Genomic DNA, 23,413 nt, shown 5'->3' with positions numbered 1-23,413 from the left:
TTTTAAAAAAAGAGTACAATAAAGCACACAACAGGCCCCAAAAGGCAGGAGTATAGCCTTTTACAATGGGGCACTTGTAAATCTACCTGGCATAATTGCAGAAGTTGGAATATTTAGTTGGGTCAGTAAAAATACATGAAGATATCTCGGAAAGAAGTTTGTAGGTAAATCTTTGAGTAAGAATCTGAGGTTTAGGATTACATTTTACATGTTAAATAACAGAATGGAAGCATTGACATGTAGAAGACTCACATTACCGCTTTTAATTTAACACATGTTTTAAATTCAAAATTAGTTTTTATTTTAGCCCTATCTACTTTTGTGTGGTCCGTAGTACACTACTGAAAAACCAGAGGTTCTCTTGCCACGACTGCTGCTCTCCCCATCTTACACACCCAATTTGCAATGTATGGGGCTGTAGAAGCATAGCATGAGATTAAAAATGATAATCTTGGTCTAAATATTACATTTAAGAGCAACCATTTAAAATAATTGTTGATAAGTAATTCTTTGTTTTCTTCTGTTATATTTGGCACATATTTTGCCAGTTTTTGTCTGTGTAGGACTTTAGCATACACTTAGAAAATAGGACTTGTTTACTTTTTAGCTGTCAATATCTGATGGCTGTCTGATTTGGATGAATCCCTTATTCTCTCTCTTAGTTTCTCTGACTGTCTTCCCCTATATCCCTTTTCCTTTTCCTCCTTCCTTCTTGGTGGCATTACGGGTACTTGGACCTACATTCTTTCTTGTTTCTGTTTATTTATTTATTTAAAAAAAATGTGTAATTCTTTATATTTAATTTAAAGAAACTAATTGCAACGTTACATTTCTGTCCTCTTCGTTTAGCAAGCAGTATTTTGTTCTGCACAGCTAGTTTTGTATTGTATGAGAACACATTAAAATCTTTCAAAAATAATTTTTTTGTTGTAAGTTATATTCTGTAATAATAAACTTCGTACTGATTGATCTCTTAACTGATTTTATTTTAAGGTCTCTGTTCCCCCTGGGGCTTTGGATTGTTGGGTCTTCTTAAGCTGCCTTGAGGTTTTGCAAAGAATAGAAGGTTGTTGTGATCGGTCTCAAATTGATTCTAATGTTTCCCATACAGTTGGATTATGGAGTTATGCCACTGAAAAGGTGAGCAGAAGTAAGACTGTGACCCCCCCCCCAAAAAAAATCACATTTAAAATAGATTTAGAATAAGAAAGTATTCTATAATTTTTGTTAAAATCAAGATATCTTTAATTAAAAATATTCCTCTATGTATCATTTTACTTTTGAAGTATTAAAGTTTTATTGATACAGTGATATGCTAATATATGGAATGGCAGAATATCTTATTTTCTTTAGACAATATTGTATCATCAGAATTTATTTGTATGGCTATGGTTCAAGTTAGTGTATCTAATTTCATCTGTCCAGTTGGCAACTTATTTTCTCTATGAAAACTCCCTCTCACACACATAAACAAACACTCTATCTAGATGATTATTTTATACTAGATTATAAATGCTGAGAGAATTAGTATCATCTCAGTCATGCTACCCTATCAGTATGGCATTCTATTCTATACATCATGTGCTGGGTTTACATAATTATGTTTACATAATTATATATTTATGTACAATCCAGTGTGTATGGAAACCAATTATACAGCTATGCAATCATATAGTATATATTTATAGATTATACATTCTGACAATATGGCATAGAGAATATGAATTTAGATTTAATATATCCACATAGATATATTCTTGTGCAAACATGACTCAGTGTACAGACGTCAGGGGAAGGTATGTGGCAAGCACAATTCTATCCCCTTGCTACATCCAGTATATCTCTGTAGAGAAGCTTCTTGAGCATGTAGGCTGTTCTTTATGGAGAGCAGCTGAATGGGAGAGCCATGGTTTTGTGATACACTTTGCTATAATTGCAAGTTTTTGTCCTCTGCCAGAATTTCTAATAATAGAAATTTTTAAAAAAAACCATCTTCTTGAACTTAAAATTGTGATGCTAGTCAGGAATTCGTATTCATCAGTTAATGAATGTACACCTAATGAGAGAACCCTAATGATTCAAATGAGTTACATAAGACCCGAGAGAAAGATTCTTTTTAAAAAGTCTGGTTCTAGTAGCCCAACTAAAGCAATTTAGCACTGCCCAATTTTCTTTAGTTTCCCTGAATAACTCTGAAATGTTTATGATGAAGATACTTAGCATATACAATATTCTCTTCTTAATCTCTGAAATCTGTTAATCTCAAACAAATATAAATTTCCCTTATAACAATCTTAATAGTTGGGTTTCTTTTACAAGATAATACATTTATCCTTTGAGAACATTATAATACATTTGTATATTTTTTTTTCTATGTACTTTGAAAACCCAGCATGTCTGGCTTCACTCACAAATAGTTTTGTAAAATACAAAAATTAAGACCCATTTTATCTAATTCCAGCAGCATAGGAGTTGTGTCTAATTTCTTTGGTGCCTTCTGTGTTTCATAGGAAAGCCAAAAAACCCCACTGCATCTTAAGGAACTTTAGCTTCAATCATTACTGCACTTCCAATAGATGGCCTCATCATGTTTTGCTATATTCATCCTTCACAGACCATATTATGGGTCTTGTCCTGCACACTGATTTTGGATATAGAAAAAAAATATAATATAGTGTTGGGCTTCTGCATCTTATTAATAAGCACATCTGTATCTTTAATAAGAATATCTGTATCTTTCATCTTTTGTACATGAGAGATGTTTGACTGTGAAGTAATGGAAATATCATTGTGCTGTGCCGTGGCATAAAAACTTGTTGTAAAACACCCTAATTTGGAAAGCTATTAAACATGAAAGAACCTTACTATTGAAAAGCTGACTGTTGTTTCTGAAACTTTTATGGAACTTGGTTTGAATAATTTTGTATTAAAATTTTACAAAGAAATTTATTTATTTATTCAGTTTCTATAGCTGCTCATCTCAACCTCTGAACTTCTAATTCTATTTACTTATATAGATTTAATCTCTCTCACACTCAAGATTTTTAATGCATCTTCATTATTTAAGGCCAAAGAAATTATTTTTGGTTCCAAAACTAATGTTTTTTTCCCAAAAACTATTTATTATTGGTACGTTATAAAATTAATTTTGCTTTTATATCATATTTACCCATACAAAACATTACTTCAGTCAGTATGATGAGGTTTTGAAAAAAGGACTTGTTAAGAGGTCTATGTGTGTTAAATCTAATTGATCTTAAAATAATTTCCTAATTAATTCTTAAAAATATCACACTTGCAAGTAGCTCGTATTTATTGTTTTGAAAAAAAAAATTTGTTTTTTAAATTTGCAAAATAAAGCTTTGCACATTTTAGCTCAGTAAATTTCAGACAGTTAACTATGTTAAAATATTAAGAGGCAGATTTAAATTTTGTTAGCTTTTATTGAAACTTGTCAGTAACCATCTTCTAAATTTTAACAAAAACTTCTAAGTTTTTTAAATATACATTATTACCATAAAATGAAGATACTTCATGTTTATAATTTTCTTACAGTTGAAATCTTTGGGGTACTTATGTGGACTTGTGTCAGAAAATGGTCCCAATTCAGAAGATCTTAACAGAACAGTTGATCTTTTGGCAGGACTTGGAGCTGAGCGTCCTGAAACAGGTATCAACGTATCTGCTTATGAAACAGGTTGATGCTTTTCAAGTAATAATTAATATTTAGAATCAACAGTTGTGCATTTGTTTGGATACACACTAGTGATTATTTCTTTTTAACATACTTTTATTCTGATTAAAATAAACTTGAAAAACTGAAGAGTATCCTCTTAAGACAGACATGTCAAACACAAGGCCCGGGGGCTGGATGCGACCCGCGAAGTGGTTTCATGCGGCCCACGATGCCATCCTGGAAACAATGAGGGAACGGTCCCCTCTGCCTTGGCCCTGGCCCAGGCCAGCCGGGAGACAATTTTGTGGTGGCCATCTATGCGGAAACACATTCAGCCTTAGCTCCATAAGCCCCCTCCCCCCCGCATGGCCTGAGAGGAACAGTGTGGCTCCTCCAGTGGACCATGCCTTGGCACTTGCCCTGGTCCCACCCCCTTCTGCCAGAGACCCTCAGATCTATCCCACTTCTGCCCAGGCCCCCACAGGCACCCTTGACGTGAACGATGTAGAGCTGACCACACCCACCCAGTAGGCCACACCCACTCCATCCACGCCCACCCAGTAGTCTGCACCCACCCTGGCCACACCCACCCGGCCCCCTGAGGGCAACCGCAATGCTGATGCGGCCCTCAATGAAATTAAGTTTGACACCCCTGTCTTAAGATAAAGGAAGGTAGTTGGGGGTTGGACTAGGTACCTTCCAACATCATCATCACTGTTGTTATTGTTGTTGTTGTTGTTGTTATTATTATTATTATTATTATTATTATTATTATTACTTTTGTTGGTTGGAGACAAAAAGCAAGGATCAGGATTCCTATTCCAAGGGGCGGGGGATTCAAAGCATCTCCACTTCTAGAAAGGGCAGAATTCTGTACCAGTTTAAGGAGGTAAATAACTAGATAGATCATCCACAGTAATCAGATCTTACTAGCCAGGGCAGAAAATAATAGATTTTTTTTTCCCCTTGACCTAGTACTTTATGTTTTAATGCCTGAACTGAGGGAAATTTCCTGCTGTCATTGGTTCTTTTAGAATACCATTGATTGGATTGATCTCAAACTCAACAAAGATACAATAAGCACTGGAAACTAGAAATTTTTATTTAATCTCCCTTCAGTACCCCGGAGAGAGTTTTATTCTACAAAATAAAAACACTATTTTACAAAAGGGAATATCTGTTTGGTTTATAGGCAAATATCTTATTGTTTTTGGGTTTTTGCAGGACCCAATCTGGGTCTGTTGCCATGACCAGAGGTTTTGTTTTCTGAGCTTTCAGACTTGTGCTGGAGCCCATCTTCAAGGAACTTCTCTCTAGCAGAGTGTGTGCTGTTCTGTGTGTGGTATTTATATGGTGCCTGTTGTATGTGGCTTTTTAGATGTGATTGGGGTGTGTTGATCGCTGGCTTTTAAGTTGCTGGTTGTCGTTTGCTTGTGCTGCCCAGCCCTCACCTTCTAAGTACTTGACAGGCTGGTGGGAAATCAGCACTCCTGTTGAATAATGAGGGGCCTGTTCCCCAGGCTTTAATCACTTCCCTGGCTGTTTTAGTGCCTGCTTGTCCAATAATCTTAGTAGTTGTGTGTCCATGTTCATTGCAGTGTGAGGCTACCAATGAGTTCGGGGCTCCTCAGCAAAACCTTTGGTCCCGGTGACTGACCCAGATTGGGTCCTGCAGCATTATCCTGGGACATGTATATTCACCTTCATTCATGTTTGGTTTCTATCTATGGGGCTTTTTATTTTTTGCTCCTTTTGTCTTGCTGGGCTTCTTCCATTTTTTTCCTCCTCCTCCAAAGCATAGGTAGTATGAGGGCAGGAGATGCCTTTTGTCTTCTGGACTGGAAAATCTTTTGCCTCCACAAGGCAACTGGGACGGGAGCCTAAAGGTGCTTTTCAAAAGGCAACTGGACTTTTTTTGGTTTTTTTCATTGAAAACATTTCACTTCTCATCCAAGAAGCTTTTTCAGTTCAATCAAGAAGCTTCCTGTATGAGAAGTGGAAGGTTTTCAGGAAAAAAACCCAAGAAAGTCCAGTTGCCTTTTGAAAAGCATCTTTGGGACAACCATGACCTGGATGATTGAGAATCTCCATAGACATTTGGGAAGGAAACACAACTCCTCTATCCCAGTTTCTCAGCTGATCCTCCTCCCTTTTTTAAAAAGCTTGGCATGGTTTGGCTTTGTTGCTTTAGCCTGCCAAGCTAACATCCCCACATATGTTTTTCTCTCCTAATCAGCAGGTGGTTGTTTCTTTTCTCCTGGCCAGTTTTTCTCTCTGTCAAGTCATTTGTGCTTTATAATTCCAATGTACTTGCTCTTTCTCCCCCAGCCCATCCCCAGCATTTGAAAATATCGAAAATGTTTTATAGGCAATTGTACTGTCACAAATGTATTGTCCCAAGAGGGAGGGCTTATAAGGGAGGGGAAATTGAGGAACATAAGTGCTCATAGTCCACATAGCAGTGCTTCTTTGATCCAATAAAGGAACTGAAAACCAAATCTGATATGAATGTAAAAACCATTTTTAACTTTCTACCTGTAATAGCTGGTGGCAGATTTCTATCTTTGCAAACATAGCATGGATTTTTGTTGCAGAGATGCTCGTAGAACATTCCCCTCTAATGGAGGCTGTAGCATTATAGCTACATCTGAGTTTCCTCCATCCATCAATAGTGAGAATTAAAATTGAAATCCTTAGCAGAACACTTAGTGCAAAGCTGTGGATGATGCTTTTGAATCTTATGTTTTCTATTATGTTCCGTTTTGTTTCTGAAGCCAATACAGCACAGTCTCCTTATAAGAAACTCAAAGAAGCGTTATCATCTGTAGAAGCTTTTGAAAAGCATTATTTGGTAAGTATGGTTTATGTATTTATGCATTTATAAAATATGTTGAGGATGGTTAACTAGATAACTAGTATTTACAATATGAATTAAAATCTGGTTTGAAAAGTAGCATAATTGTTAGCAGCTCAATCACTTTTAGTAAAATGACTATAGAGTGTAAAAATTTGGACATCCAAAATGAAACATCTCAGCTAACAACATCAATCAAAATGTCCACCCATCCCCAAATATTATATGTATATGTGAATTCTGGAATTGAAACTAATTTAATTTTGTAGTCAACTGTTTCTTTTCAATATTAGAAAACACTTAGAAAGCTGAATAAATAAAAGTGCTCTGTCATTAAAAAGCTCATGGCATAAATGCCCCTTTTCACGATCCATGGAAAAGTAGATAAGAATAGGCCAAATGCAAGTAGTAATTTTTTTTTTTTTAGGAATTCTAAGGTTTGTAGCTCTGATTTGTTTACATGAAGTGAATACTGTTCCCTGCAGAACAGTGGAGAAGATATCAGGAAAGAAAAAAAAACTCAGAATGAGCTGAGCCTCGTAAAGGATACTAAGAACAAATGTTTCTTCAGATAGGTTTAAAGTAAAAAGATGAAAGAATCACACAGTGAATGTGGTAAAATTCACAGAAGGTAGAATTACATAACTTTTATTTGGCTTGGTCTTTTCCATCAAGAGAAAATGTGTCCCATCAAGCAGTTGCAAGATGAGCAGGATCAATAGTTGAGACAGAGGTACTTGCTGACTCTGATTATATTTATTTTGAGTAAGTTTAAATTTCCAGGGTTAGATGATTGGCATGATATTGTACTCAAAAGGATTGTGTCCTAGTGTAGAAGTAGATGGTATATAACTAGAGGAGAGTAAATACCCTGCTTAAATAGAGGGGGAAATGATCCAAGGAATTAGATGACTGAAAATCTTCAAGAACAGATCATAAAATGATTAAACTGTAAGCAGTTACCAAAATTCAGCATAGATTTTAACTTCATAACATTCTAATTTTTAAGCCAGTTATTTTTTTCTTTCTAATGTTTTTCTGCAAGTGCAGGATTTGCCCTTTTCAGATCAACCAAATATTGATCCATTGGTTTTGACAAGAATTGTCAAAGACTAGCTTGTCACCTGAGCCTTATGTCTTGTGCTGAGAGAGAGTGACTGGCCCAAAGTCACCCAGTTCAGCTTTCATGCCTAAGGTGGAACTAGAATCCACAGGCTCCTAATTTCTAGCCTGGCGCCTTAACCACTGGACCAAACTAGCTCTTTCAAGACATTTAAATGGTGACTTGAATACTTTAAAGTTACAGAATCTTGGAGATCTGTTTGCTTAGACCTAGTTTAGGAACTCTATGTTCCTGAATGTAGCTAAATTAAACCTGATGTTAAACAAGGATGAGTCGTAACAGTATAGTGTATCCTCAGTCCTTTTGTTTCTTTTCCACAGGATCTTTCTCATGCTACTATTGAAATGTACAAAAATATTGGAAGAAATCGCTCAGCAAAGCTTGTTGGAAAGGATCTGGCAGAGTTTTACATGTATATAAACTTATTGGAATTGTTGCATATCGTAATATTCTGAAAAGGGTATCTCTAACTACTATGTGCATTTCACCTTTAACCATAAAAGCACACTGTAGTGCTTTTGAATAGCTGGAGAACTGTAACTTCCTTGTTCCCTGCCCATATATTGGCAGAGGCTAAATATCCCACTGATTACAGGATGGTGCAGCCTTATTAAATATTAAAAGATAACATTTTCCAAACCATGTTTTATTCTGCTTTTGTAGCAGCATGAAATAGCACATATTCTGTATTGGGGGAAAATACTTAATTACTGCCAAACTATGCTGTTCTGATTGTTGAACCAGCAGTGTGTTTGTCAGTTAAATATTTTATTGGTTATTATAATGGGCAAAAGGAGTCCTAAAGTATATTAAAGTGTGCACTTTTTATAAAGTTCTTCCTGATAAAATACACTGATCAATAGTTAAGTTAATGGCTTCTCTGTACAATACAAAGAAAATTACCTTAGATCTAGGATAGGGAATAAGAATACTTTTGTGATTTTGAAACTTTAAATGTTTTATTTGCATGTGAAGAAATGTGTAGGGAAGAATTTAATAGCCGTTCTTTTTTTGTCTAGTAGTACATAGCCTACCATAAACTGAAAATATTGTTCAGTTATATTCTAACTGGCTTTACATGTTTAGTAGCGAATTTACTATACTAAATGAAGAATTTGCCACCTATTTGTTAGTTGATAGCTGTAATAGATAGTAGCTAAAGAAAAGGGTTAACATACAAAAGCTATATATGAATGCATTTAATGTCTTTTCCTCTCTTCCCTTCCTCTTGGTGATTTTTTGTTCCTAAGGAAAAAGAAGAGTCCTCAAAAAGCTGAGGTTTATCTTCAAGGTGCACTAAAAACTTATCTTGCTGAAGGGTGGACATTGCTTATTACCCATACACGGAAGCAACTAGCAGAATGCCAGAAGCATCTTGGACAAACTGAAAAGTATCCTTTTATAAAAAAGGAATGGAAAATTGCTGATTATGTGTGCTTGGATTTATTGTATTAAGTAAAGGCAGGTAGTAGAATCTGAAACACATCTGAGAGGAGCAGGATTGTTAATTTCCAAAAGGCTGTGTGAGCTCATGTTGCTATGAAATTAAAGATAGATATCCTTTAATCAAACTTGACTCTTGGTAACTATGTGAGTACATCAGTGCAGTTCCTTTGGTAGCAGCATAAAAGCAGTTTGCCATAGACTTGACTTACCATCTAGTTATCTTCTCCTGGGAGGCATTGATGGTTTCTCATGCAAATATTAAACAAACCTGACTTTGCTTAGCTTCTGAGGGCAGACAGGGTCAAAAATGTAAATATATAGCACACTCATGAGTTTGAATAGACTCCTCCTGAGTCTATTTGAATTGGACTAATATTTATTGAAGTATTAAGAGATGCGGTAGGACATGTTTTAAATAAATGCACAAATTGAAAACAAATGTTGATTTACAAATTGGAGATTACAATTGAGAAATCAGATTTTTAAGCCACTCTGAAAGTTACTAGTTTTGATTACAAATTGTTGAAAAGATTTATTGCTGCCTCTATTTCTATACTCCTTTCCAGTTGCTTAAAAGTTGTAGCTAAACCCTATTTGGCTATCCTTGCCATTGAATCCCTGAAATGAACTCCAGGGTTTGTGGAGCCACAGACATATGTCTTCTTTTATTTATTCATTTATAGTTAAGTCAAGTGTAACATGCAATACTAGGGTCATGGAAGCCTGCTATATCCTGATTTCCCTAACAATTATAGTAGATACATCCATTCTAAATGAAGCTAAGAAAAAAATCATTTTCTAGCTAGGTATTATGTATCATGTTCCTTTAGTTATATATTTAGTGTTTCAGAAAATAGGTATATATAATAATTTTTTACAGTTTTAAAGGTTTTCATATCAAATGTAATATGCTAGAAGAAGGGGATTATTTCAAAAATTGATATTTTTTTCTATAGATTCATTTTCACACACACATGCACACAGATAGTCCTTGATTTACAACAACTGAGCCCATAATTTCTGTTGCTAAATGAGACATTTGTTAAGCGAATTTTGCCCCATTTTACAACTTTTCTTGCCACAGTTGTTAGGGGAATCACTGCAGTTGTTAAATTAGTTACATTGTTAGGTAAATCTCTCTTTGCTTGCCGGAAGGTTACAAAATGATTCTGGGACGCTACAGGCTCATAAATACGAGTCAGTTGCCAATGTTTGAATATTGAACACATGACCATGGGGCTGCGCCAATGGTTGTGTGAAAAATGGTCATGTCACTTTTTTCAGTGCTGTAACTTTGAATGGTTACTAAACGAACTGTGGTAAATTGAGGACTACATCTGTGTGTGTGTGTGTGTATGTATGTGTGTGTGTGTGTGTGTATGTATGTATGTACTGTATGTATGATCTCTTTTTCTCCCATTTAATTGCTTTAAATACATATTTTCACATGTTTATATTTGAATCACAGTTTTAAATAAAGCATCAAGAATATATAGAGAATATAGAGAAAAAAGATTTTTGCACTATTTCAGTGCAAAATCACTACTGAACTACTAAAATTATTGCATTATTATCTTTTTAGTATTTCTGATGAATGGAAGATAAAAGAATTAACTGATTTTTTAAATCAAGACTTGTATATACATTCTTTTCCCATCCTTCCTTATCTTGTGCCAGCTACCTTCAGACAAGCAGTCTTTTAGCTGGTGATAATAACTTAACTGAAGAAGAGCGGAAACATTTTTGCCAAGAAATACTAGATTTTGCCAAACAACCCTCAGAAACAGAAGGTAAGATTTGAGAGAATTTTATTGTCAAACTTCAAGCAAACTACTTTTAAAGCTATCAACTTCATTCAGTGAATGTCAAGATAATGTCTTAATTTTCTCAAGATTCTTGCTTGTGCCTGCCTTTTTATTTTGTTTGATAACATGTAATTTCAGGGCAGTTAGGTTTAAATTCTATGTAAATCCATCAATTATATCACATTTACAAAAAATGGCAATTCAATTTTAGATTGTATGTTTTTAGAGCAACATGTTTCTAGTCTTTACAGCAGAAAAATACAGTTGAAGTACATGAGTAATATCTGTTGAAACCACAGAAGCCAGAAAAATGAGTGAATATATTTTCAAATAGGTTTAACTCAAAAGTTTTATACCTCCCTGTAACTAGAACATACTAGAATAAAATGGTAAATGGCAAAATAGTTTGCATACAGCAAGAGAAAGAAAGCAGAGTGTAATTTGCATAATATATTAACTTTTCTGAATATTCATCCCCTTATTTTAATTTAGTTAACTTAAAGCTACTATTTATCTAAGTGTTTGATTCAGCAAAATGTAGGGTTAAAAATATTTTAGGTGTACTTAATGTTTTTTCCCAAACTGCAAGGCTTTGATTAAATTTTTTTGGTTTGAGGATCACTGAGGTAATGTATATTTATTGATTTTAATATATTTAAATGACTACACCAGGAATTTTTTTTTACCTTAAGGTTATTATAACTAGATAAATAGAAATGTTGTTTTCAGTAGAACTGATCCTGCCAGCATAGTGTACCATAAATCCCATTTATATTTTATTCCCAGGGCAGAAAGTTATGCTTTCCATGCATTCCTTCGCACAGTTGAAGAATCTACATTTTGACCCTCCTAATGCTGTGGTTCATGTGGGTGGAATACTCTCTATTGAACTGACACTGGTAAATCTGATGCCCATCTCAGTGAACGTGGATCATATTGCTATTAATGTCCATTTCAGCATTGAAAAAAATAGCTACCGGAAGACAGCTGAATGGCTTACAAAACACAAGACTTCCAATGGTATTATCAACTTTCCAAATGAAATTCTAGGTGTCTGTCTTTCAAGAAGTGGCTTACCAGGGCTGGAGTTGTATGAAATGTATGAGAGAAGCCCCTCGGATAATTCTTTGAACACAACAGGGATTATCTGCAAAAATGTGCATATGTTGTTACGAAGGCAGGAGAGCAGCTCTTCACTGGAAATACCTACAGGGCTGACTCTGGAGGATGGGGCCCACGTATTAAAATGTAGCAATTTAATACTGGAACCAGGGATCAATAAAATAACTTTCAGAACCCAGGTATGTTTTATACTTTTGCCAGACAGAAATGTATAGTTTTGGATTATTTTCCTCAGTAAATTAATGAACAAATATAATGTTTTTGACTCACTTGTTTAATTAGGTTCTTTTTATCTCATTTTAGAACTTGCATATAGATAGTATTTTAGCTCATATTTATGCAGAAACATTGAAAGTTCCAAGGGGTTCACAAGCTTTTAAGTATCACTGTACTGTATGCATAAAAACATTGACCAATACAAGAAATAAATACAAATAAAAAGAGAAAAAAACAACGCAAAGCAAACCCAAAACTCAGTTTGAAATCAATTAATATGAAACAAAAAAACACCCCATTCTTAAATCTGAAAATTCTCATGATATTGAGGGCCTGGTATAAAGCCCATCAAATAATAAATGGTCATAGGTGAAAATGTAATTATCAGTTATCAATTCAAACATGTATATACATGAAATAGCACAATTCCTAATGCCCTGAATTCTTTGTGCATGCATATTTTAGTAATATGGAACAGTAGATTAATTTTATTTTATCCATTCTTATAAATGAATTTGTTTGTGTAAAATAGAGCTGCACTATGGAGTGCAGTATGTGACTGGCTGGCCTATATGTGCTTTTCTTACTACATACAGCAGAACACATTTAGTTGAACTCAGTATTTATGGATGGAAGCAGAAATTAGATATTATTCCTCTTTAAATTAATGTGAGTTCACATTATTTAATATAAAAGTGCATCTGAAGCTGTGTTAGGTTCTTTTGCTCTGTTCATAAAAATATAGAATATACCAGTGGTTAAGGTTAAATGGATATCCCTTTGAGGATGAAAATGCATTCTGTTTTGTGTAATTATATGCTGACCTTATATGCCAGGAGTCCCTAACCTGTGGGCCACAGCCCACTACCGGTTCATGGCCTATTTGCAACCAGGCCGTGTGAGTGGCTGGCTGGTGCGTGTGTGCACGCACACACAGCCCCACTCATGCAAGCATTGCAGGCCCTTGGGGCTGCACTCCTGCAAGTGTTGTGGTCACTCGGAGCTCCCCTCACAGGAGCATTGAGGCGGCTCACAGCCCCAATTGCTCACGCTTCCCCCCCCCCCAAAACCATCCCCTCTTTCCCCTCTCCCCAGCCTGGTGCTATATGCTATAGGGAGATATCAATCTCTTGCTTTGTATAAATAGCCTTCAGTTAAACATTGAGACATTTTAATATATAAATACTTCAAATGTTCTCATAGGGCAAAGAACCTGGAACATATACACTCAGGCAGTTATGCATCTCAGTGGGCAAAATGCAATTTGCCCTACTTCATATTTATCCAATTGTGCAGTATGATGTCTATTCTCAGGAGCCACAGCTAAAAGTGGAACCATGTACTGGTAAGTAAATAATTAGAAGTTGCACTTTATTATTTCTTGTAGTTTTAAAATTATTTCTCAAACAGAAAAGCTGTAAGCTAACTTGTGAGAACTAAGTTCCGTGTAGCTATCTTCCATTAATCAATTTTTTTTAAAAAAGGATAATATATTTGGACCAAATGTAGTTGGATTGTTCCTAAGTGATAGCTTACATATATTTTAAGATGTTACTAGTTATCTGTTTTACACATTTAAATCCTGAAAATAGTTACTGATGGTTACTAATGATTACAACATTTAAGCAGCTTCAGTGTTGAGAAAAAGTTTGTGAATTCTTTATATTTGTGAATGCTCCATTAATAGCAGTTTAAATCTCAGATCTTATTAGAAGTCACAGTACTGCATTATTACAGATAGTTCTAAAGAGTTTACAAACTTTTCCTTACTGTTTTATTATTGTTGCTTGAAAGTCAAAAGTAAATATCATAGCTTGATGAGTCTAGGGGAACTGTTAAATGAACTTCACTGCCATGTAATTGCCCTAAATATTTTTTAAAATGTGTATCTGTTACAATATATGAGAATATCCTAAAAATATGGAACATAATAGAATGAGTTAATAATAGAATGAATTATGTTGTGTAAGCAATGATTCCTTTGCCACATCCCTTATTATCAATTCATTATTCTCCAGATAGCCTTTTGGCTGGCATTCCTCAGAAGGTAAAATTTACAGTGACTACTGGCCACTATACTATAAAGAGTGGAGATGCACTACAACTAAGTAATGCTGATGCCATGCCTGTCTTGTACCATCCTGAGAGCAAAGCTGTGATTTATTCAAACACTCAAGGTATTTAGTTTTGTTATTATACTCAAGGTACTCAGTTTTGTTGCATTTTAATCCTATGGTAAAAGAGATTCCACATTATTAACAATCAATGAAATTGTAGATGTTAACACATAGCGCACTGCTTTCTTTGAGATCTTAATTTTTGTGGCATTTAACAATATTCTGTGACATTTACATTTTGCATGTTATTATGATTTGGTATAATATGTATATAGTCGCTCTGTGAGTGAGATGGACAGTCTCCAAATTTGATACATAAATTTATAAAAATAAATATAATTAGAATCAAATCTGTTTCTGAAGTTTTACTTCTCCTTTCTTCTTAGCAGTTTAAAACATAGGGATTAGAAGCATTAGAAAGCATTAGAAGCAACATTAAGTCTTAAAATTCATCTGCACATTTGTTGCTGTTGCCAATTAATGAGAATGTGTTTTCATAATGAATTCTCCATCTTAGTGCCAACATGTTTCTGAAGTAGGTTTGGTTGTAGGGTGATCTAGAGGGCAACTAGAGTTTTTCATAGGAAAACAAAATAAGCCCTCCTCAGTTGAACTTGAAACTCCCAACTTCTGCAAGGCATAAAGAACATGCATAGAATGCATAACCATAAAAAGCTTAAGAAATAAATCAATTTTGTATTAATAAAGTAATTTTATATACATGTATATATATACATGTTATGCGTGTGTATAAAATTACTATATTAATAGAAAACCGATTTATACCAAATCATAATAATTTATACCAAATTATAAGCAACCAAGCAACCAATAGTAAAACGTTTGGATTATTTGCCTGCAAAATAATACAACACACATGCAGCCTATTCTACATACATAATCTTTAATTTTCTCATAACAATAATTTAGAAAAACTTTGCTCAGCTATTTTTCTGACTAGCAAGGAATTTAATTCCTATTTTATTTTGAGTACTTAACTCCCACTTCAGCCTATCCAATCCAAAGCAATAGAATTTGGGGCATGGCTAATCACTAATGTGGTGCTGGCTAGTTGGAAAACACTTGTTCTCTTTCTGCCTCCTTTCCCCCTCGAAACAGTTGCAGTGCTCAGAAGAAATAAAATAAAACTGTTGAAACACATGCTTTATTTCATGCTTGGAACATTCAAAACAGTTGCTTGGAGGTCAAAACAGGGTTTGCTTATATGTTACAAGCTGAATAATTAATTAATTCAGATATAAATTATAGTCTCTAATTTATATTTCCTACATTTGTAGAAAAGGTATCAGAAGCATCATTAACTGTTCGGTCATCTGAAAAAATCACAAGCATCAGTTTACCGATGGTTCCTGCTTATCATGTGATTACCTTTGAACTTGAAGTTTTATACTCACCATCAGTCCCAATATGTATGATGGAAAATGAGAATCTATCAAGTAAAGAGTGTAGGAAAAAAGGCAAAGAGAAAGAGACATCTTACAATAGCATGACTACAATTGACCAAAAGGTAAGAAATTATGAATAAAGATTAATATTTAAATTAACTAAAAATGAAATTCAGATGTCAATATTATATTTCAAACTGGCAAATACTTCTATATTAATAGTCTGCTGCACAGCTTTTTTGATCCCTGGGGATGTTTTGCTAATCTTACAATGGTTCTGTATTGTTTTGCATTATTTTTGTTAAATATATAAACATCAATTCCTGAGAGAGTTTGAATAAATTTTTAAGCTTGCTATTCCAATTAGCTTGCTTTAAAATAGTTGTCTTGGGCATTTGATGCAGAGATGAAAGAATTGCAAGACAACAAATCTGTAATAAATAAATCCAGGGTTCTGGATTGGAATGGATTGGATTGGATTGGATGGGAGGTGCTATGCTACGCTACTCTATGCTATGCTCTTCACTTATTCTTCCATGTCCAAAATTGAAAAACAGTTAAATACAAAACTATTTGTATTTAAATAGAAATTTTAAGCAATATATCAGATGATTTTATTATATGTTTCATATAGGTAACCATTGATTGTCCATGGTCAATTTACTCTACTATTATTTCACTTACCTTCAGTGTACCTTTTAAAGCCAAGCATTCCTTATTATCAGCAGGCACAAGGTAACTTACTCAAAATTCTCATTTTCTATTCCACCATAAAAGCTTTTCTTATCAAAACTATGAGTTAGGCAGTTTGAATGAGCAGGAAGGTTTGGAAATACTTTTGAACCCCAAGGCTGCCCTTGTGTCCTTTTATGATTTAAGCTGCAACCTCAAACCTACAAACTTCCTTGGGAGAAAGCTATATTGAATTCAGTTTGACTCTTCTAAGTAGATATGTATAGAATTGTACTGTCAATTGTGTGGTGGGATTTTCTACCATTCAAATGAGACCTTTGCTTCAAACATCATTTAGATTTAGTGACTAAATTAGCATGTTTTCCTCATTTTTTAAAACTATTGTTTTCATTTGGTTAATTCTGGTGCAAAGATGTGTGTGTTAAACTATATAGCAATAACTCCTTGTAATAGTTATTTTTTTCTTATTTTAGGAAATATATACAAGTTTGTGTGCAGAACATGTCAGAAATCTCTTTTCAATTCTCTGACAATAATCTCAGAAGTTCTGACATTTACAAAGATTTAAGTCTTCAAGCTCTAAATCCTAAAGCTGAACAGGTAATTATTTCACATATATTTCTTGTAATAATATAAAACATAGATTTGAACTACAACTCAATTTCACTCATTTTGTTACACATCTTAAAAGTTATAAATATCTTCATATATGTAGCTTCAAAAAAAATAAGTATTTATTTTAAAAAATGATTATGAAAGCTATCATTTTATTGTAATGCCTGAAAAGGATTTGGGAAGAACAAATGGAACCTCAAGAGTCTCTTGTCTCATCTAATGCAGGGTTTTTCAACCAGTGGTACGGGTACCACCTGTGGTACATTGGCACCTGGCAGGTGGTACGCGAGCATCCTAGAAAAGTGGTAGCGGGGGAGGGGAATGAGCTGAACTGGTGGCAGCACCGCACAAGCCTGAGCGAGAGACGGCTGGAGCTGCAGGGCTGTCAGGGCTCAGCGGAAGCGCCAGGATCAGCGCCAGGATCCAGCTGGCGAAGTGCCGATCAGCTGGAATGTTGCAGCCTCTCCAGAGTCTTGTGATTTACATTCAGATGCTTGGCAACCGATTCATATTTATGACGGTCACAGTGGGTCATGTGAAGTGACCAAAACCTGCTGCAACCACCCAGCAGATGGGGGGAATAAAAATCAAACACCCCCCACCCCACCCCTGTTGCCAGTCCTCAACAGAAATGCTCACAACAATGGAAACCTCGGACAGGAGGAAGAGCGCCGCCGGGCGGGCAGGCAGGTGTCTTGCTCGGCTGTGGCTTGGGGGGCACTTTTTTCAGTGCCATTGTAACTTCGAACAGTCACTAAGCGAACTGTTGTAAGTTGAGGACTACCTGTACTTTATCACTTTTTTCCTTTGGGGGGGGGTATCACGTTTTTGACACCTTGCTAGGCGACGGGTGGTACTCGGATGATGCCATATCCTAAAAGTGGTACAATGGGTGAAAAGGTTGAAAAGCCCTGCTCTAATGCACCTTTATGGAGAGACTATTAGCTTCAGTTTGGGCTGCTGTTTTTTCAATAATCTTACTGTAAATGCTACTGTGATTATTGGAGAAGCAGTTGAAAAGCAGCAATAGAGATGGAGTTTTGAAAAAGTATTGTGGACAGGTTATTTTATTTGACTAGTAATAGTTGAAAATTTGTTTCTGATCATTTGAATTGCAGTTTTCTATTCATGCATTTATTTTCAATCCATCGAACTTCTTAAATATTTAGGATAAGAAGAAGTGCTAATTGCACTTTTTCAACAAATAAAGAACAAAATTGTCTACCCTAGAGATTGGGAAAGATTGGCATACATAAATTATACTAAAAAAATAATATGTAAATTTCTAAACCTTTGCATTAATTCCTAATACTAGCAAAGTTTTTGCAAAAAAGAAATAGAAATAGAAAAAAANNNNAAAAGTTAGAGAACCATGAGTTCAGATAGCTAACAATAGAAAGAGAATGAAAGTTTTGCTTCATTGGCTACAGCAAGACTATTGTGTAGATCGTGTTAGAATATAGAATATATTGATAGCTAAGGAACATGCAAAACATTTGATTATATTTCTGCAGAATAGTTATAATAAAAAAAAGTAACCGTAGTAATTGGGAAGAGTTTGAGCCTGTTGCTTCTGAGGAAGTCAATAGGGACTTAAACTATAAGTATGACCAGTTGTGTACTAGATCTGTGTCCCACTTGTTGGGTTAAGGCCTTCCATGAAATGTGTAGTTGGATCAAGATGATTCTATATGCACACTTGAGGGAAGGGATAGTCTCTGTAGCTCATAGAGAGGCAGTGCCCATCTTCTTAAGAAACCGTTTCTGGATCCAATAGTGTTGGACAGTAGAGAAAGTTGTTGAGAAAGTGCTCTGGAGGAATCAGATTATGTGCTTTCACTTGGGTTCCAGACCTGGATATAATACTGAGATGGCGTTGATTTTGTGGATGATGTTTGGCTGGACTAGATAGAGGTAATACATTCATCCCAGCCAGCCCTCTTTGATCTTTCAGTGCCTTCAGTACCATCAATCATGACATCCTTTTGGACTAGTTTGGCAGAGGGCAGGGTTAGGAGTGGGAGGCACAGTATTGTAATGGTTCTCTTTCTCCTTCTGAAGCCAGTTCCAACTAGTGCTGTTGAGAGGGAGAGGTCTTGTCCTAGACAAGGGTTTCTCAGCGTTCTGATCTTTCCCCCTGCTCTTATTTAACATCTGCCTGAAACTACTAGGTGAGGTAATCTACTGTCAGTATACATCTCTCCCCTAACTGACCAACATTAACTGTTTCTAAGTTAAGCCATTAGTTCTGAAAATACATAAATGAACTCATAATTGCTTTATTTATTTAAAAATATTTCAGTTTTACTAGTTGCTATTCAACACAGTTCTAATGTAATATTAATTAAAAATTCTTTCTCAGCACATCTACAGTAAACAAGCAATATTTTTTGTCTGGGAACTGAAGTGGACAAAAGAGCTTCCCCCATCATTGCAGTGCATATTTTCAATGAACTTTTGTTCTGCACTCTCTGAGGATCACTCATTTTCTCTGAAGCCGTACACTTATGAATTCCAGCTGGAAAACTTTTTTGTAAGTTGTATCTTGTTGTAATACCAGTAGCATGCAATAAGTAATGACAAATTGCATTAAAATTGGTGTAGGAGATGCTATTTTTCCGCTGCAGTACTGGACATCATGCATTGGTTTATATTTTATAGTTGCCCCATTTCTGTCGTTGCATGGCAAGTGACATTTTAAAACTGCAGCATCAAGAAGGATATATATTTAATTGTGATAGTCTTATGACGCTTTCTAGTACAGTATCATCATTGAATTTTCTGCTCATGGTGCAAACCTATACATGATTGCAATAAAGCATTTGATATAATCATTGTTCAAAATACTTATCATCTGTCTATGGCAATCACCATTAAGGTTTTGCATTTGGGATACCAAAGATGAGTTACAAAACGGTCGTTAGCAAAATGTTTGATGTTATTGCAGCAGTAGTAATTTTTATAAATATCAGTTTTAAATATAAGAAATTGACTTGTATGGGATTTTTTCCCCCTGATGCTGTGTTTGTAGAAGATCAGGAGTTAGGGTCTTCTATCCAATCAGAAAAATGGATTATCTCTTCTCATCAGTTTGAACGGTATGAAAAAGTTATCTTTTGTATGTTGACCATAAATATTATTGTACTCCTGCCAGACATTGTATAATGTGAAAGCTGAGATTTCTCCCCCATTGGGGGCAGAATATTGTAAAACAGGCTCGCTCTGTTCATTGGAAGTATCAATTACCCGTCTTTTAGACCTCCTGGATGTGGATAAAGATGAAGCATTAACAGAAACTGATGGATACTGTACAACCAAACTGATGTATGAAGGTTAGTAAATATATATTACTCAAGACTTAGTTTGGTTATTTATTTGTTGATAACTTACTGAACCATAATGTTAGCATCATCTGTCAAAACAAGCACTTTTCTTTTGATATCTCAGATTATTAGGTATTTATTAGATTTATATCCTGCCTTTTGTACAAGAACTAGGGACAGTGTACACAGTGCTCAGTCCTTCTGTTTGTCCCATAAATAGCAACCCTGTGAGGTGGCATTGAACTGAGCTGAGAGAGAGCAAACTTGCCCCATGAGTTCTCAGGGTTGAGGAAAGACTAGAACCAAGGTCTTACAACTTCTAACTCAGCACGTTATTTGTTACATCAGATTGTTGTTGTCACTGTAAAAAGAAAAGTGAAGATGTTTAGAGAAGAATCTTATAAATGTAGTCGATTCCTTAAAAAGTACTAGTAGAATCATAATCCTAAACTTTGTAACAGAATTGTTTTTCCATAGAGATGATATTTACATGGTAGAAATCAGTGGTGGGATTCAGCCAGTTCGCACCACTTCGGCAGAACCGGTAGCTAATTTTTTGTTGCCCAGGCCCAGAATGGACTTCCGGAAGCGGCATCCACACAGAGAACTGGTTGTTCACATATTTGAATCCCACCACTGGTGGAAATATCTGTTCTACTACTACCTTAACAGGCAGGGATGCTTGAAAATTAGATTTTCTAAATGTTATACTTCCAAGATTGTTTCTTTTAGAAGCATGTTAAATCTATAAATTTAAGCAGTAGGTGATACCAATCTACAAAAGGTTGCCTTACGGGATGTTATCCAGTGTTACATTTTGATACCATACCAGTTGAAGTAATAGTTGATTTTTCTCTTTATTTTAGTTGTGGATGACAGTAGTAACTGGGCAGTCTGTGGAAAGAGCTCAGGGGTGATATCTATGCCAATAGCAGTTCAAGCAACCCATAAAGTGCATATGGAAGTAATGCCACTCTTTGCTGGATACCTTCCTTTTCCTGATGTTAAACTATTTAAATATCTCCCTCATCACTCTGCTCACTTTATGCAGCTTGATGCTGGTAAGAATGTGTATATTTAAGTCATGTGAGAAACTGCTAATATAAAATTATAGAATATTCTTTCTCTATAGAGTTCTTCTTTAAAGCATTATACTGTCAAAATTCTTCATGGTTGAAAAGATGTATTTTGGGCTAATTTTGTTAGATATATATATGTGGATGTTCCTGTTCTTTAAAAAATGTTAAATTTAACATGAACAAAAATATTAACTGGGCAAAATAGTGCATTATAGGGCAACATTTTTTGAATCAAGGTACTTCAAATAGACTAACTTACAGAATGTGTTCAAAATCTGAGACATAGGACTCCCATGGAATTGAAATTTGGCAAATTTTATAAATCATTTTATGACACAAAAATTACAATAAAATGGTTTATGACAGTACAAATGGCACTGAGCCCTTTTCAAGGCAGATACATCTCTAAATGTTTCCCTGAATTTTTAAGGACTTTTTCAGTGAAAGCAGAACATTAGAAACTCTTGTCATTAGTGAAGTCAGAGGAATCTGGTAAGGAAATATCTATGAAACAACGACCCAACTAAAAATATCTAAAAATAGTAGGCTTTCGAGACTTCAATAATCATAAACAATAATCATTTCTAAGGTATTATATCTTGTTCCTTATGGAGCCCATTGTTCTGATGACATATAGTTGAAGTATAATTACTTCTTCGAATGCTGCCAATGGTTATATACCTTTTGCTGGTAAAATTCTGAGTAATGATTTAATCCAGTGTTTTCCAATCTTGACATCTTCTAGGACTAGGGCTTCAGATTCCAGATTTTTCATCTATGGCTGTGCAATTCTGGGATTTGAAGATCACACACCTGGAAATTGCCACGGTTGGGAAATACTGATCTAATTATTCCTTCTGCACTGAAAATTCCAGTAAATGGCCTGAATCTTATAAATATTTATTTTGATATTTTATTAAGCATATGTAAATGTTGCCTTCATGCTAAGGCACTAAGTTAAAAAAAGAAAGACAAAACTGTATTATAGCAGATAGCTCTTTTCTTCTCAGGAACTCCTTAACTTAGATTTGTTCATCTGCCTCAGTTGGGATGCTGGTTTTTTTCAGGCTATCTCTTTCCAGTGAAACTGGTGTCATAAATTTGACAGATTTTCTTCTTATGTTAATATACTATTTTAAATGCATTCATAAATAATCTCTGATAATTTTAGTTAATAATGAGTGCAGGCAAACTAATTATAATCAACAATGTACAGATGGATGTGTAATAGAGCTTCACAATTTTTTGTTTTTTACAGATAGCTGGATTGAAAATGATAATCTGTCTGTGGATAAAAATATGGATGATCAAGCTGACAACAGTAGCATAAAAAGCAGAGGCAGCATACATTCAACAACCAGTGCAGAACACAAAGGTTTGCCCATGCCCCGGCTCCAATCATTTTCCCCTGGACAGGTCTTCAACTCCAGCTCTGGCATGCAAATCCTTGTCATTCCCAGCAAAGATGATCACATTTTGGAAGTCAATGTCACATGACGTTTCTCTGTAGATGTGTAGAAATATGCACATGAGACTTGAATACAAATGCACTTTAAGAGCTCATAACCTGATAGTTCATCATTGAGACATTTTAACACTAATAGGCCTATGACAACTTAGTCCTTACTGGCCCTGGAAACAGCAGACAGTTGTATCAATTTAAATGTACAGTGATGCTTGTAACTGCTAGTTTATATTGCTATTTTTTGTGTAAAATAAATTCTGGGATTTTTTTTTCCTCTGTCATTCTGCTGATGAAATAAAAGAAGCTTACTGCAAATTGATAATTTGAGCAACTTCAATAATTAGGTTCCTGCTCAAATAGTATTTCAGGTTGACATACAGTGTAAGTCTTGCAGTGTGGCAATTAAATACTAAAGTGTGTGCCTTTCTAGTCACATGATTGTCTGATTTCCTGGACCAGGGTACTTTTCCAAA

General features: G+C 35.1%; 1 protein-coding gene across 1 annotated transcript in view; it reads left to right on the top strand.

Annotated features, from left to right (window-relative positions):
- The window catches only part of TRAPPC10 (trafficking protein particle complex 10), a 48,133-nt gene extending 24,951 nt beyond the window's left edge, over positions 1-23,182 (top strand). Inside the window, exons 8-23 of the mRNA XM_029285404.1 lie at positions 994-1,140; positions 3,556-3,670; positions 6,451-6,527; positions 7,974-8,065; positions 8,904-9,044; positions 10,777-10,889; positions 11,691-12,205; positions 13,446-13,587; positions 14,261-14,419; positions 15,658-15,887; positions 16,400-16,500; positions 16,932-17,058; positions 19,436-19,606; positions 20,228-20,405; positions 21,263-21,457; positions 22,734-23,182. Of these exons, the coding sequence (XP_029141237.1) occupies positions 994-1,140; positions 3,556-3,670; positions 6,451-6,527; positions 7,974-8,065; positions 8,904-9,044; positions 10,777-10,889; positions 11,691-12,205; positions 13,446-13,587; positions 14,261-14,419; positions 15,658-15,887; positions 16,400-16,500; positions 16,932-17,058; positions 19,436-19,606; positions 20,228-20,405; positions 21,263-21,457; positions 22,734-22,972 (2,742 nt within the window). The 3' untranslated portion in view covers positions 22,973-23,182. The remainder of the gene's footprint in view (positions 1-993; positions 1,141-3,555; positions 3,671-6,450; positions 6,528-7,973; positions 8,066-8,903; positions 9,045-10,776; positions 10,890-11,690; positions 12,206-13,445; positions 13,588-14,260; positions 14,420-15,657; positions 15,888-16,399; positions 16,501-16,931; positions 17,059-19,435; positions 19,607-20,227; positions 20,406-21,262; positions 21,458-22,733) is intronic.
- Positions 23,183-23,413: the final 231 nt, after the last annotated feature.

This window comes from Protobothrops mucrosquamatus, unplaced genomic scaffold (genome assembly GCF_001527695.2).
Source record: "Protobothrops mucrosquamatus isolate PMUCROS unplaced genomic scaffold, P.Mucros_1.0 scaffold1617, whole genome shotgun sequence".
Lineage (NCBI taxonomy): Eukaryota > Metazoa > Chordata > Lepidosauria > Squamata > Viperidae > Protobothrops > Protobothrops mucrosquamatus.
Note: the sequence above shows the minus strand (reverse complement) of the source record. Positions and strands in the feature narration are given on the sequence as shown.